The sequence below is a fragment of the Notothenia rossii genome (genome assembly GCF_949606895.1).
Source record: "Notothenia rossii genome assembly, chromosome: 5".
NCBI classification, from domain to species: Eukaryota; Metazoa; Chordata; class Actinopteri; order Perciformes; family Nototheniidae; genus Notothenia; species Notothenia rossii.
This window is the reverse complement of record NC_136903.1, coordinates 23,964,288-23,980,432: the sequence shown is the minus strand read 5'-3', so window position 1 is coordinate 23,980,432 and position 16,145 is coordinate 23,964,288. Positions and strand designations below refer to the sequence as shown.

Genomic DNA, 16,145 nt, shown 5'->3' with positions numbered 1-16,145 from the left:
CATCAATTTCCCTTCTCTACGTTAGATCCAAGATGGCTGTGTGTATTCACAATCGAAAGAATGATAGCCTTTACCCTCTGACCTTACAACCGGCTGACCACTTCCGTACACAAATCTGAAAATATGAGAAAGTGCACTCCGTTAGTCCCACAGTGACTAAACAGACACCAAGAACTGAACAAAACAAAACACATAGAAAAGTGTTTGTTTTAGCAGGGAATATAAATAAGACACCGCTGTCTCTACCTCCTTCCTGTGATCATAATAACGTGTCTTTGCATTACAATACTGTGAAGCTGCATTCAATACAGACATAATATGCCTCTTTTATTAACATTGTCAGGATATCCAGATAAAATATGTTTGGTCAACTGTGTTCCTCAAGATATTGGCATTAGATTCCGATTTCAAGCAGTTTTTTCTCAGGGCCTACCAACCAGGCAAATTGTCCACCAGGGGACCCTAAAGTTCCCTTCATTACTTTGTATTAATTTGTTTTCTAGTAAGTACTTCTAAAACCCAATAAGCATTTTTTGCTACATATTTCCCCTGACAGGTTAATCAGCAAGATCCTCAATTATTGAGTTGTTATTATACATATCCTTTTGTTGCAACATTTGAATTAGAGTGACCATGTATTGCTGCCTCTTAGCTTTTAAGTAGGTATGATTAAACCTGAAGGCTCATGGACCTTTTTTTCCACCATAAATGTGGACTGGTTATGGCAGAAAAAGCAGGTCGAAGATAGAATTAATAAAGACAAAGGGAAATTAATAAGACATGTGCTCCTCCGGCTATTACATATAACATTTCTGGCACAAAAAAGGTTTACTAGCGTAGTTACATTGTTATTTCTGTGTACTTGGTATGGGTTGCACTGTTGCCTGCTTGAGGCGCCCACGCAGTGGATAAGGGGAAGGACAAGTGCTAAAAACAGTCTGTCAGTGAGTTAAAACAGACAAGGGCCAAGCAGTGTACCCTTCTGATAAGGAAAATAAAATTCCTTTTCAGTATTATCTATTTGGAAAATAGCCCTAATGAAGGTATGCAACATAGCATAGTAAATCACACCTCAGGCAGTGCAGGAGTAAACCCTGCTCCAGGAAAGCTAAATAGGACATTATATTGGGCTTTAATGCCTACATTGAAAACTGAAATATGAGCACCTGCATTCGGAGGGGTATGGCACTGATGTCTTCACTCAACAATGATTGCACAGTTGATGTTCAAACAGATGAAATGTGGCACTGACAAAACACAGACCTGCAGAGCCATGCACCCTCCACCACACCTCACTACACCTTTCAGTTTTCATGGGGACCTGTAAATTAATTTCCCTTCCCTTCAAAAACACCAAATCATTTACTTCAATTGAGGTCAGAGTAAAACACAAAAAACTCTCTCCCTGTGAACATTGACAAATTCTTGAAATTATTCCACATTACAGGCCCACTTGTCTGGCCCAGTGGAATAGACCCAAAACTGCGTCTGGGCCAGATTATAACATCATGTAAATGACCTTCGCTGCTCTTTCATCACAACGCATGGTTGCCTGTACCCTGCCCCTCCCTTTGTCTCCCTCTCCCACCTCTGTCATCTCAGAGAAGAAGGGGGGAAAGTCATTAGGCACAAATGGGGAGGAGAGAGTAGCTAGTGGTTGCTATCGCCATGAAAGTCAGGGCAAAGCTCAGAGCCACTGAGCGATATGAGAGGACTACACTGGGGAATATCTGCCCTGGGAAAATAATGTTTTCAGCCCATTAAGTTGGATAAACAAATGGCTTACTGTAGGTGCTGAAAGGCGTGGACACCAGCAGGAAAACAGTGGAAAGTAAGTGTTTTTAATTGTCATACGATCATCTTTACGCTTAATATGGTCTCTGTTTCCTTGCTGATGGTTGTTTTCTTTGTTATTTTCATGGCTTCTCTCACATGCAATGGTGTACTTCAACGTCATAATCAAGTTATTTCTGATACATGCAGTCTCATATGCTAATGCAGTACAACAAAGATGCATTACATTGTTGCAACTTTGTTTTGTTTCTCTCAAGATCAATAACTCCAGAAGGGCGGTGGAGCAGCATTAATGGGATGCCATGATATTTACTTGAAGACGCCAACTGCCTACCTCCGTGAAACCCTTTGTCTGGCACTAAATTGATGAGGAGGACCAGTGGTGTTTCAGAGGCTGGTAGAGATGGGTAATGCCATGCGGAGCGTAGTTGCGTTCATTCCCTCAGAGCGCTGTCAACGCTTCCTGGTGGGGGACCTGAAGGAGATGCCACTTGATCGGACCCTGGACCTCAGCAGCCGGCAGTTGCGTCGGCTACCTGTTGCTGCCTGTGTTTTCAGTGAGCTGGTAAAGCTCTACCTGAGTGATAACAATCTCAGCAGTTTACCAGATGATCTGCAGGGCCTGAAGAAGCTGCAGCTCCTTGCCCTCGACTTCAACTGCTTTGAAGAGCTCCCTGCAGCTGTTTGCAGACTGCCTCAGCTGAGCATCCTTTACCTGGGCAACAACAGGCTCTACAGTCTCCCCAGAGAACTAAGAGAACTCACAGAGCTTAATACTCTGTGGCTGGAGACTAATTGCTTCACTGTTTTCCCTCAGGTGATTTGTGAGCTCCCTAATCTCAAGACCCTGCACCTTGGTTATAACCAGATACAGAGTTTACCAAGAGAGCTTGGGGTGCTGGAAGAGCTGAGAAGTGTCTGGATTGCTGGGAATCAGCTGGCAGCGTTCCCACCAGTGTTGCTGGAAATGCACTTTCTAGCCGTCATTGATGTTGATCGGAACCAAATACGCTACTTCCCCTGCCTGTCTCACATGCTGGGGTTGAAACTTGTCATCTATGACCACAACCCCTGCGTTAACGCCCCGGTGGTGGGCGAGGGATGCAGGAGAGTCGGGCGCTGGGCAGACAGCTCAGATGATGAGCAGGAAGATGATGGGTCAAAAGCAGCAGGTGACACTACATTAGAGGTCACAGAGGTACACCATGAGGAGGAGCACAACATTTAGGGTCAACGAACAAAGTGACTTGAAGCTGTGACGAGGCGTGGGTGACATTCAAGTGGAACACTTGACGCTAAGTGGTGTGTTGTACACAAGGCTGATGGCATGTGGTCTATATATGGTAAAGGAAAGTCGTTGTAAAAACAATGTAGGTCAAAGGGGATTTTTGATAATGATTCTATAAAATGTTGGGGCCTTATTTGAATTAGCAAAACTCTGTAAATGGATTCAATGAAAGCTTCAGTGACATTGGAAATGTAACACCAACATCAGATGTTCTGTAATTCAAACATTTATTTTATCTTATGGTATTAAACATTTTTCTTGTGATCTTTCCAAGTTGTGTACGATGAATCCATCAGAACTGGCATTTGTACAGTATGTCGACTTGATCAACTGTGCAAAAGACTTCTGTTAAATTGACAGCGCAGTTGGTCGGTATGGCAGAGATGGTGGAAATAGAAAGGATTCGTTACACTCATCTTGTTGAATCTGAGTATGAGATGATATCTGTACCTATACTGAGGCCAAATACAGTGAGGTTTTTAATACAAGTGATGGATGGTTTTAATACAATTAGTGCACTCCTTATCCAGACCAATGCATAATTCATCGGATAGATTGGGGCTGTGGCTTTGAATAAAGGCTGCTAATGGGCTTCAATATCTTCAGCATGAGGTTCAGATTTGAAACAGATCGTAAATGCACTTTTCCAATTCCTCAGCATACCAGGAAAATCTTCTGCTAACAAGATGAAATGTCATCCCACAATGTATCATTCCAGGGATTTGGAATGCTTCTTAACGGAGTGTAGGAAGATAAATTAAAAAAGGTTGCACACCAGCCCTTTTCCTGGAAACGGGATTATTTCTCACAGCATGAACACACTAAACTACTGTAAATTGAATGAAAGAACTATTCTATTTCTCTGCATGTAATCCTAGAGGTTCTACGAACATGACATAATTCTAAGTTATACAAATGCTGTTCAGTGTGTGTAAAATGTACAAATCTCGATACTGTTACACTGCCCCCTAGCATGCCTAAATTCAAAGACGTTACTAAATGTGGATTTTACAGTACTCTCTGGCTCTGGGTGTGACTAATAACTGGGCGCAGCGAGGGGCACTGTAAAATCAAAAATGGTCTTTTCATCAATGTGTGTTAATATCACACTTGATCAATTCTCAATTATCTTTTATAAATTGTCAATTGACAAGATTAGTCAAAACACTTACTGATTTTTAACCTATTGAGGATTTTATCAGAATGATATGAAAACATATTTTTAAGGTTTGCCTTATTCTATTATGTTCAAAAGAAAGGACTTTATCGTATTTGTATATGTGGTGTTTGGACTAAGGAAATGTTTAATTATTGTTCGATAACCAAAATTCGATAATTCAAAGATAACTTTGTTTTAGTTATTGTCATGTACACTTTAACAAAATAATGAAGTGTATTATTATTATCAAAAAATATTCTGATTTATTAACCTATACATTATCAATATACACTTCTATGAGAGTAATATAACTAATGTTTTAATATGGTTGTCAGATTTGGGTTTCTAAATCTTAAATAGTATACAATCTCATTCCTTGTAGGACTTTAATATGTTGCCACCCCTGTTAAAGCACAAAAATGCAAAGATATTTGTAAAAACAAAGTAATATTTTGAAGCGGCTTTATTATTTGACAGGAATGTCACCCAAACATAAACAAAAAGTTCATTTTTGATTGTTCAACACATGCACGTAGAGACAGTATAACTTTAGGTCATTTGCAAGAATATTACTCATGGCACAATCCAAATGTACTTACTATGATTACATCATATTTTACAATATATTTGGTTCCGAACCCTGTGTAAACACAACTTAACTGAACTCAAACTCTTGAATACATTTTTGCTTTAACCATAAACCTCCATGTGTTAAACACCTTTACTTTATAGCTCTCACGACCAGTATTTCAACAAAGTAACGTCACATACTTTTCCTTAATATTAAATACAAACATGGTTAATTGACAGACATATATTACTTAAAAGATCCATCTTACATTTCTTGGTGATTTGTCGTTATGAACAAATAAACAAATCCCGACAGGAAATTGCAAAGTTTCAATTGCAGTGTAACATATACTGGATAGAGGAATGATGATGATGCAATGGACACCAAGTAAAAGCGTTGAAACGTTCACTTCATATGCTGTGGCTGTAAATCCACTGTATTTACTGAGACAAAATGCCTCTTTTTGCAAGCTTAAAATGTATATTGAATCACATCATGTTCTTTATTTACCTCAAGCCAGATGCATTGCACATATTTCCAAGGGAGGTTATTAAAACAAAGGCCCTTTATGGGATAATTTTCCAAATCTAATTGGTCTGAGAGAGCCTCGGTGAATCACAAGGCTTGGTTTTGTCGTTTCTCTAAAAGGGTGTGCAACATTCTTTCCTTCATTCAACCATTTTAAACTTGCATTTCAAGTACGCTGAAGCTACATTAGAACCCTGTCTACTGATATTTGACCTGGTAATACAGAGAGTGCGTACAGGCATAGAAGCAGTAAAACATGGGCAGGTTCAACTAACTTTAAAAGGGTGTATTGCAATATTTGTGGAATAGTAATGCCACATTCCTGTAGGCATTACAATGGAATGTGGTGTATCCTGCTATAGGCTTTATGAAAAGAAAGATGGAAAAACCCAAGACTTGATAAGTGCTGTACACAATAAGCAGAAAGAAATGAGAAGAGCTCAAAGTTGCAATGAGGTAAAGTCTTCTCAACACGAGATAATAAGCATTAGTTTGTTAGCTAAAACAACAAAGGTATTTAGTTATCATGCATCTGCATCCATGCCGATTCATCAGTGGGTTTGCTGAAGAGTGATGCAAAATGGAGCGTATACTATTGGTGCTTAGGTTGTCTGCAGCGGCGTGGGTCACAGGCTCATCCAGGGCCCGGTTCTCTGTCGCAGGGTGTTCTCACCCTGGGAAGGCAGCTGGCATCCCTCCAACCCGTCTGAGCCGTCTTCCCCCGTGGGCACCAAAGAGTCATGAGACCCTTCCTCTGACTCTTCCTCCTTGGTGTCCGGTGCATCAGACCCTGAGGCATCTGGGATTTCTGGGGGCTCCTTTGACGATGCTTCCACCACCGTGTCATTTCCCTGAAAATCAGAGGCCTCGTTCACAGAACCAATCACTTGGGGAGAACAGAGGTCCTTCTGTGAATTTTCCTTATCCATGCGCTTCCGGGCCTCCTCTCTCCTCTGCTGGATTCGGGTGTTGTCCCCCATCATAACCCTTACTCTAACTTGGTCTGGAGGCCAGATCCCCCCCCAGATAAACTGCAGGTAGCTGAACAGCACAATGGCACTGAGGAAGGCAAAGTTGGTGGCCACGCCGATGACTGCAGATGTCAGGGGGAAGTTGTACAGAACATATCTTATACCAGTGAAGAAAGCATGGATACGGAGTTGAGATGAGTAGATCTGCACTCGTTTGGACTGGATCTCAATGACTGCACCAACAGAGGGTTGATAAGCGTTTGTCTTGTAGTCTGAAAAGAGCTCGACCTGAATGAGCTGCTTCTGCTCAGACATGCCAGTCAGAAGGAAAGGAGAGAACAGTAAAGTGCCCAGGCTCTGCAGAAGGCTGGATCGGTAATGCAGCATTGTAGATCGGCCCACTGATGAGACAACCTTCCCGCCCTTGGTGTAGCAAGACATCTTGACCATGAACATGCCCAAGTGTTCATTGACAGGGGATTCGGGCATCTCTAACTCTAAAGACACCCGATAAGGCTGACCGTAAGCCATCACTTGGTCCCTCTCGTTCTTCATGAAGGAGATGTTGGCCATGGGGAATGAACAGAGTGCGGACTCCGAGGCATCACAATCTGAAGTGTAGTAGAAGTGCACAGGGGTGGAAAAGCTCACAGTGGGCATGTAGGAGTAGTAGAAGCTTCCATAGAGAAAGATGGACACCCATAGTAGCAGAAACAGGACACAGAAGAGGATGCCAGCCTGCAATAGTGTCCGCCGGGCTTTGAGGAGGGTCACAGCTGCAACATCCTGCATCCAGTGTAGCACCGGTCCCATCGTAGCACCCATCGTGGCTGCTCCGGACCGTTGTTGGCTCCTTGTTTGTGAAGTTGTTCGTCCTTCGAGCCCCCTCCACTGCTGCTGCCTCCTTGGTGGGTCTTTATATTCATTCATCGGTGGGCGTCTTCCCTCCGAAACTGTGAAATCGCTTATCTCCAGCCTCCCATGTCTGCTGAAATAACAACACACTCACTCAGCTCAGGTTGAGTTTTTTCTTGTAAAGCTAGATTGCTTTACAAATGTAAATAAGCTAAAGTTACTCGGCAAAAATATCCACGACTCCGAAAGGTGATTCAGTTGGTTTTAATTGTCTCCCAGACTCGTTTGGTGAGTTTCTAAGCTCGTTAGCAACTCAGCTAGCCTTTAAACATAGCTTCTGCTGTACACAAAACATGACCCTACGAACCGGAAGCTGATGTTCTCTTTCTTCTGTGCCTCTCCGGAGCAGCAAGACAGAGCCGCAACACCGACGCCAGGGAAGGGAGCAGACCCAGACTGAGAGACTGCGATGGGTAAGAAAAGTCGCCTCACAGGCGGAGCGGTCGGTCGGAGAACGATCCTTCAGCTTTCACCTCCCGGGCTCCGCGGTGGAGAGAGGGAAGAAGCCCCCTCGGGATCTGATGGTATTCTTTACTGTTACCTCAGTGGCTTGTTAGCGACAGGCTAGCTGAATCCTAAATGCGTGAGGTGTGCAGATAGGGCCCATCTCGTAAAAAACGATGTATTCCACTAAATGTAGCTGCCACATTAATAACTTTCGCGAAAAAAAGCAATTTTACGAAATATATCTCAATGATAGTCAAATGTTAGCTTATGAAACGAAATAATACATTTTTATTTTAGCTATTGGCTAACATGCTAAGTAAGCAAGCTAATTTTTGTGAACATGCCAAAACAGGCCTATGGGAAATCACTGGGCCAGCTTAACCACATGTAATGAAACTCCCTAATTAAAAATATACTGACATTTAACTTGCTTTAGTAGTGTGAGTGTGGTGTCTGTATGGGAGAATGGCGTTAGCTTCTAGCTTAACTAGCTCTCTGTAGCAGCTGTTTAGCCCAATGCTAACCTCTGGGCTGACATTTTTGCAGACGAACAGGAGGGTAATGGACTCAGATTCGTGAGAGATAGAATAACAAACATGAAGACTCCCGCAGTAAAGGCCACGGGTAAGAGTAAATGTGTCTATATGCGGAGCTGTTTTTCTTTATCTTGCAATGGAAAACGTTTTGATCTGACACAGTTGTTTTGTGTCCACCTGTAGAGGGTTTGTCCTTGCTTGGAGCGTATGATGATAGTGATGAAGAGGATGATGGAGACTCGCAGATTGTTGTGGCGAAGTCAACTGACATCGACAGTACATTGGCTAATTTCATGGCTGTAAGTACAATTTGCATAATATTGTATTGATTTAGAATTAAACAAATAGAAAATATAGTTGTCAGAAATGTAAATGAATGTTTTTCTGATCCCACCACAGGAAATTGATGCAATCACCACCCAGCCAAATTCAGAAGATGCAGCATCTCATCCTTCAGTCCCAACTACCAACCCACCCAGACCTGAGGGTAATGCTCAACAGCCAGTCGCCAGTGGGGAACGGGACCAACAAAGCAAAGAGTTTGAGTATAATACTCAGTGCTCACTTGCTGGAGGTAACTATCTGTTCTTTATTTTGGATCAAGGGTTCAAAGCGTGATATCCCACTTATTGACAAAAGACCCTTTTTAAGTATCTCTGTTGTATAAAACTCTTCTGCCATCTAGTGGTTCTTTTGGTGTAGCCTACAGTTTGTGCCCTAGCTAAATGATTTATCGTCATAACAGTTAAATTGCATTTCACAGTATTGCCTTAGTGTGGTACATCCCCAAAACATATGGTGGATGTATCTGCTTGATACTATGGTATTGGTTTTTAGCAAGATCACCTAAAATATGTCATGATTTTGTTTCAAAGCGTCTAATTTATATGTTTGGTTTTTTTGCAGTTGATGTCGAGATGGGAGACTGGCAGGAGGTGTGGGATGAGAACTCTGGCTGCTACTACTACTGGAACACTCTAACCAACGAGGTGTCCTGGGAGCTCCCGAACTATTTAGCCGATCAGATGCAAATCCGCGGGCAGTATGCCAACAGGTAGGAAAAACTGAAAGAGAAGCATTATTATCACAATTTAGTAATAATAAATAAATCCTTCTAGTTAAAACATCTTAAGTACAGTTATTTTCACTTTTTTGGATTTGTCTTCAGTACAGCAAGTCAGTGATGTATTTTGTGTATTTCTTTGTAGCTCTAGTCTCAACGGCAATGGCACTGCACATTCCGATCATCACACCAAAGAAAGTGTTGCACCTGCTACAGCCCCGCCATCAGTGAAAGAGACCAAAGTGAAGGCAAGTTTAATTTAAGTGCAACACAAATGTAAATGAGCTTGGCTTATTTCATGTTTAATACATCATGCTCATATTTCTTTCTTATAGGAGGTAATTGAGAGTGTTGTCGGCCTCACAAGTGAAGAGGAGGACCGCCGTGGAGTCGCTGCATCTCTGCTTGGTCCGCTGATCCCTACTGAAGTGAAAGAAGCAGAGGAAAAATGGAGGAAAATGCTACTTAAAAGCTTGGATGAGCCTGAGGACAGTTTGGATTCTGATGGAGATGGTGTTCGCCCTGCAGGATCCCCCTCCACCCCTCGGTCAGACCCTGACCCAATCCCAACAACCCAGAAAGATCCTTCTACCAAGAAGCAGTCGGGAGAAAACTCTGACGCTGAGGAGGAGACGGAGGAAGACACAATAGAGCTGGAACTGGCTCTGGAGAGGAAAAAGGTGGGTTTTAAAGCAGTATTTGATTACTTGCAGGAATAATTTCAACATATATATATATATTTTTTTTGTGCAGCAGTGTTTTGACATTGCATTTAACATGTTGTCTGGATCTTAGGCTGAACTCCGGGCGCTGGAGGATGGTGATGGGAGCGCAGGGGGCTCCAGTCCTTCTTCTGAGACGAGCCAAGAACTTGGTTCTCGTGTCCCTTTAGTGAAGAAGAACAGGTGGAAGACTGCCTTCCCCTCTCTTCCCAGCCCGGAATCCAACAGCAGAGGCTCAGACCTACAGGACAACGCAGAGACTGGTGAGAACAAATAAATAGACATCATGCAAGGTGGCGTGCATGACAGACATATTGAAAGAAACATAAATATTGGACTTATTAATTGTTTTTAGACAAAAACTTAAACATCTTTTGTCTCTTTCAGCTATTCCTACGGTCCTAGAGAGCGTTGCAGAAGGAGAAGACAAGGACATTGACAGTTCTGAGGAGAAAACTGTTGCAAAGCCACCGGCTAAAGAAGAGGTGGAAACACCTGAGCTCAAGGTAACTCAATGTTACCATCACTACTCACAATAATATGATATTTCCTTTTTGAGACATGATTTTAATGATGTCAAAAATGTAGTTTCAGATTGGAGAACTGGCCAACACCTTAACCAGCAAGATGGAGTTCCTTGGGATAAACAAAAAGGCGATTTCAAACTTTCAGTTTCTTCTGCTACAAACTGAGGTGAGAGAACATTTTAAGGCAATACTATCCTGGCCTCCAGTTGATAACCCACATCTAAAATATTTAATGCCAATTTTTTTCCCCTTATCATTTAATGATACATCTCGTGTGGTAGTAGTTAATATTTAAAATCCTCATAATAATCTATCACAAGGTGTCATTCTCGAAAATTACTGTAATTACTCTTTCATGTTACCCATCTATCTTGTGGCTTTTCTCTCTCGATGCATCTTTATCCCTTTACTTCTACTTCCTGCGCTCTATCTAACTCTTGTGTCCTCTCCCTCCCCCTTCTCTTTCCCCCCCCCGCAGACTCGGATTGCTGACTGGAGGGAAGGCGCTCTGAACGGGATCTATCTTCGCCGCAGGCTTCAGGAAGCTGCCGAACACATAAAATATTACGAACTTAACGCGACTCCTAAAGGCTGGTCCTGCCACTGGGACAGGTACGCGCTCCTTACCTTTCACATCTCTAAACTCCTTCGTCCCCCAAAAATCTTACCGTGTGACTACACCCTTCTCAGGGCCGAGGTTGCAGACTTTGTTACATGACTTGGGGAGAAGCTTAACCAGTCTCAGAGGATCAGAATACTTGCCAGAAACAGACTCTTCAGGTTTCTGTGATGCAATCCTGGCACATACTGATAAGGGAGCATCCACTCTGGGCCAGACGGCTTCCTGTTAAATATTCCTGCCACAGAGGAAACTCCCTGCCCCCATGACAGACTCTTAAGCCCTTTGTTGTGAGGGCATTTGTAGACTGATTATGGGTCCGGTCAGTGGAAAATATGGGAGGGGGGAATATGGTAGGAAGGTTGGTTGTTTGGGAGAGTTTTGAACTTTTCAGGACTACAACCACCAGAATGCAATGCAGCAGAGTGATGCCGTGGAAGCGAGGAGTATCACGCATCAAATAAAAGGTGAAGATGGAGCAATGACGGGATCCAGCAGGTCAGACCTACTCTATTTCATATGTCTTCCTGTTTTTTTTTATATTCTTCTTTCTGATGTTAAACCAGTTGACTGTGCTTGTCATTTTTCTGAACAATGGTTGTTAATGATTCATAATGGTGCTTCCTCCCTGGCGTCTTCCTCTGTCTGGGAGGGAATGGTTGTCTAAAAAATGGAACAAATGTGACAACCATGGTGTGAGCTGCTGAATGCTACTTTCAGGACCTAGAGATGGTTTGAATTGCTTTCTTTGATTTTGAGAGCAAGGTGGGTTCCCTATCCACATCCAAAAGCACTCTCTAATTGGGTTTTTTTCGATTTGGACGGCAAAAGTCGCTGTCCTTACCAACACTCCTTCCCTTTATTGTGGCCTTTATGTCCACTCTTGCCCCTCCGTCCCAGGGTATCATGCCAATCAGCCAGTTGCAAGGCCAGTCATTGAAACTCTTGCCTTTTATCTCTCTTGTCCCAATCTTTAGAGAGCACAGGCGGTATTTCTATGTGAACGACCGGACCAATGCCTCCCAGTGGGACTTCCCGAAAGAGGAGGAAAAGGAGGAGGATCTGAAAGATACCCAGACATCCAGTCAAGGGGACAGCAAAACATCCTGTGCATCTGCTGGTGGGGTCACAGGTCAGTCTATTACTACTCCTGCTCCTCCAAAGACCTGGGGCCTCATTTATAAAGCCTTGCATAGGATTGGCGTGGGAAGGTTGCTTACGTAGGACAAAGCAAATACGCACCGACACTTTCCGATTCATAAAAGACTGCGTACGGCACATCTTACGCCAGTTTCCCTTTTTATAAATCACAATCAACTCGAAATGCGGCGCAGCTTTTGCGGGATTCACGTAACGCCCATATTTACCTATAAATAGTCAAAGAAACGTCCATTCATTCATTTTGACTGACTGCATGAAGAAGATCGCAGGAAATGACGACAGAACAGCTAAAAAAGACATTTCACACCGTGTCAGATTTTGGTTATTTTGGGGAGGTCGAGATAAATCATATTGTTTGGTGGATGCAGTTTAAACCAGAGTAGCAGCATGGAGGTCGGATCGTCACCAAAATAAATAAGTGGTCCGAAAAAGGTTCATGTCAAAAAGAATACACATAGCCTAACCTTCCTCAGGCAGTGTGTTTGTACCGGGGACAGGAGACACCCCCTTGATGAGAAACTCTAAGAAATGATCGGGGAATCCCTCCGGAGTGGAGTCATGACGACTGGATCTGAATTATGTTTTTGTATTTGGTGGTTTGTGTTCCAGCTGAAGATCGGCAACTATATATCCATAATCCACCAGTTAAAGGAAATACAGCTAATGTGTTTTGTTATATTAGCTGTACAATTTACCACATATGGTGTTCTTAGTTTCCATACCTCCTGTGTTTTATGAGCGACTTATCAAGTAGTCGGCGAACGGCATAGGCTACAACATGGTTAAACGTGATAGTATATAAAACCATGCTCGTATCTATACAACAACAACCTATAGAAAGGGCGTCAGTTTAAAGTAATTCTGTCCTTCTGTTTACCGCATCATTTATGAGAATACATTTCTTAACTAGAGAACATCATCGAGGGGTGATCAATAACATTTCCTTATATTTATTTCTCCAAGTTATGTTTTTGTGTGCACTGAGGAGTCTCATTAAATCATTTTAAGATTGGCTTTAATCAATTTGTGAAAATGAATTCTTCATACATGATACATGAGAGGTAACATTTTTTTAATGGTATTATTTCCACATATTTATCTCCATTCTTCCTTCTGCCAACGGTGTCGCAGTTGCTCGTCTCTCCCGTTGTTGTGCTTAGTGCGTACGCATGGGTCAGAGTTTGCGTGGTGGACCGCACATTTTCCCGTCAAGTTAGGTTTTTATAAATCGCAAACAGTGCGTAGAAACTGGCGTACGCCATCTTTTGTGCGTACGCACCGTTAATTAATGAGGCCCCTGCAAATTGACTAAGATATATAAAATGTATATTATTGCTCCTTTTTTCCAAGTTTGTTTCCTAATAAATATATGAATGGGAGTGAATATTGTATTGATGAATTAAGTGCATATCATGTGACTAAATGCTGTTCTAACAATATAATGGATACAAGTATAAATATATATTAGTATTATTTGGAGGGGTAATCTTTGGTATGATAATAAGTTCCGTTTTCTCTTTCTTTTCTTAAATATCCAGGATCTTGTACCTCTCCCTCCGCCGCCCCACCAGATCCTCCTCAGCCCGGTGCCACATCCCTCGCTCCCCCATCTCAACCTCCGCTTCCTGACAGCCCACCACCTCCTCCACCTTCCAGCCAGCCTCCGCCCCCCCCCCTCCCCCCAGGCTCACCGCCTCCACCCCCTCCCCCTCCTGACAGCGATGAAGAGATCATGGAGGTGGAGATGGAAATGGATGACGATGATGACGGGGAGCCGCCAGCCCCCGGAACGGAGCTAGATGGCAGCGGCAGGCCTCCTTTACCTCCAGGCACTGCCAGCATGAAGGTACGGGAGTAATCAAGTTTCTTCTTTAGTTGGTGAACTCTTGGTAATGTTCACCTACAAAATTCTAATAAAGAGGACATCCTTTTTTAACTCTTATATTTCTTGTCACACAGATTCTGGAGTCGTCTGGGCCCTATGGGAAGGGTCAGAAACGTAAAGCCGGTCAGATGAATAAAGCCATCACTATTGGCAGCAATGCTATCCTCTACACTCAGCCTGCCTTCAGTGCAGGTAAAACATATCCCTACTAACCATCTGCAGTTACAGTTTGTGTGAATCATAATGGCACAAATAACCGTGTGCCTAAACAGCATTATTACTCATCTCCTGAAACAAGACTAGAGTCCAATCTCATTGTCTTTAACCCTTTGTATATCTGTCACTTGTTAAAACTTTGGAGCTCTTACCATTTTTTTGTTTGTATATATAAATAGTAGATCTTTTTGTCATGTTTTTATTTTTCTTACTATGCGATTCAACAATACATCTAGCAAACAACTTGAGGGGAAAGTTTCTTGGTAATAAACTAGGTTTATAATTCTGTTTTGTCATACTTTCTTTTTGTGAGCACAACAGTGTCACACCTCAATAAGTCAGTGTTCTAAATTCAAAGTGTAATTGCAATACTTTCAGGTGTTTACTTAATAAAGGTTTCTCTTTTTCTGCAGCCCCTCTAATGTCCGCTGCTGCCTACTGGGGCGTACCGGCTGTCCCTGCTCCATTGGTCCCTTGTGAACCTCCGGCCCCCCCCCTCCCTGCTCTACCTCCTCAGCCCCCACTGCCCCCCTCCCAGCCGCCCTCTGAACCTCCTGCAGCCAAAGCTCTGCCCACAGACAAGACCAAGAAAGTGAAAAAGGAAAAGGTTAGTATTGCAGTTAACATTTTACATGGAGGGCAGTAAATACAATTCCCCAATATTTTGAAGATTATTTTGTTCTATTGTTAACATTCTGTATTGGTTTTCTTTGCATGTAAAGTTTACACATGCAAGCCATCCTTTCAATCCATTGCTTAAATATTACATACAAAACAACCAATTCTGTGATTTTTCTTACTATCTATAGACAAAAAAGAGTAAGATCAAAATGCCATCTCTGGTGAAGAAGTGGCAGAGCATCCAGAAAGAGTTGGATGAAGAAGAAAAGAGTAGCTCCAGTGACGAGGACAGAGATCAGCTGAACAAAAGGGGTATCGAGGACTGGAAGGTCCAGCAGCTCATGACGTAAGTTTATGTTTTAAATATACTTTTTTTTATAGTTGTGAAGATGTAGTTGAACTGTTCTATTGAGTTCTCCTCGTTTCTTTTGATATTTGACATGTTTCATCTTACTAACTCTTCATTACCTGTGTTAATCCTACAGGGGAAAAGCTTCTAAAAATGCCAACTTTGAGTCACTTCCAGATAACTGGCGCGACCGACTAAAGAAACGGAAGACGACGAATAAGACGTAACACCCACACTGGGTCATACACTGCCCATTCAGCCTTTCTCTTCTTTCTTTTTTTGTTTATCCACTACAACCATTACTTAAAGGTCATTCTACCCCATATTATGTTTTGTGAAATGATCTAGTGACTTTCTTCATCATTTGTTCTTGTTTATGATGGAGACATTTAGAGGCCATTCTCCAGAGGGGTTTGAATGTCTTTGTCTTGGTTTGTAGTCACTATTGTAAACGTGCCAAAAGTTTTGAGTCCATCGAAAACAATTTTTTGTATAGAACCCACAAAGATGACCGCAGTTTTTTTTGGAGGGATTGTCTATTTTATTGAGCATTTTTACAACTCTGTACATATGTATTATGGGAGAAGCCATGTTTTTGGAAGGGCAGGAGGGGTCACTGAACTTGTACATTTTGTAAAAAGTTAATAAACTGTTTTTCCAAAGCCAGTTATTTTTCTTTGGCTTTCATGTATTTTTATTTTATTTTATTCCAACTAGTTATTTTTTCATACTTTGTTTTTTAAAGTCCTGAATAAAAATGAATAGAACAATTG

At 42.2% G+C, this 16,145-nt stretch overlaps 3 protein-coding genes across 5 annotated transcripts; 2 read left to right on the top strand and 1 right to left on the bottom strand.

Annotated features, from left to right (window-relative positions):
* Positions 1 to 2,197: 2,197 nt before the first annotated feature.
* Positions 2,198 to 3,022, top strand: lrrc10 (leucine rich repeat containing 10; the record flags this gene model as incomplete). Its single annotated transcript, XM_079683608.1, has 1 exon — positions 2,198 to 3,022. One exon carries the CDS (start codon positions 2,198 to 2,200, stop codon positions 3,020 to 3,022), a length of 825 nt encoding a protein of 274 aa, XP_079539734.1.
* A 1,664-nt stretch (positions 3,023 to 4,686) lies between these two features.
* Positions 4,687 to 7,659, bottom strand: LOC307040603 (seipin-like). Its single transcript, XM_079683607.1, has 2 exons — positions 7,534 to 7,659; positions 4,687 to 7,299 (listed from the first exon to the last, which is right to left on the bottom strand). Exon 2 carries the CDS (start codon positions 7,239 to 7,241, stop codon positions 5,967 to 5,969), a length of 1,275 nt encoding a protein of 424 aa, XP_079539733.1. The 5' UTR covers positions 7,242 to 7,299; positions 7,534 to 7,659; the 3' UTR covers positions 4,687 to 5,966.
* Positions 7,501 to 16,038, top strand: fnbp4 (formin binding protein 4). 3 transcript variants are annotated; one of them, XM_079683595.1, is made up of 17 exons: positions 7,501 to 7,639; positions 8,220 to 8,297; positions 8,393 to 8,508; positions 8,609 to 8,783; positions 9,116 to 9,263; positions 9,418 to 9,520; positions 9,608 to 9,952; positions 10,068 to 10,257; positions 10,382 to 10,500; positions 10,583 to 10,687; positions 11,000 to 11,133; positions 12,118 to 12,272; positions 13,840 to 14,147; positions 14,261 to 14,378; positions 14,816 to 15,009; positions 15,212 to 15,369; positions 15,509 to 16,038. In XM_079683595.1, the coding sequence occupies exons 1-17, from the start codon at positions 7,636 to 7,638 to the stop codon at positions 15,597 to 15,599; spliced, it is 2,541 nt and encodes an 846-aa protein (XP_079539721.1). In that variant the 5' UTR covers positions 7,501 to 7,635; the 3' UTR covers positions 15,600 to 16,038. The 3 variants fall into 3 exon arrangements, with proteins under 3 accessions (XP_079539721.1, XP_079539720.1, XP_079539722.1); XM_079683594.1 differs by having other exon boundaries at positions 7,570 to 7,750; XM_079683596.1 differs by lacking the exon at positions 8,220 to 8,297 and having other exon boundaries at positions 7,576 to 7,639.
* Positions 16,039 to 16,145: the final 107 nt, after the last annotated feature.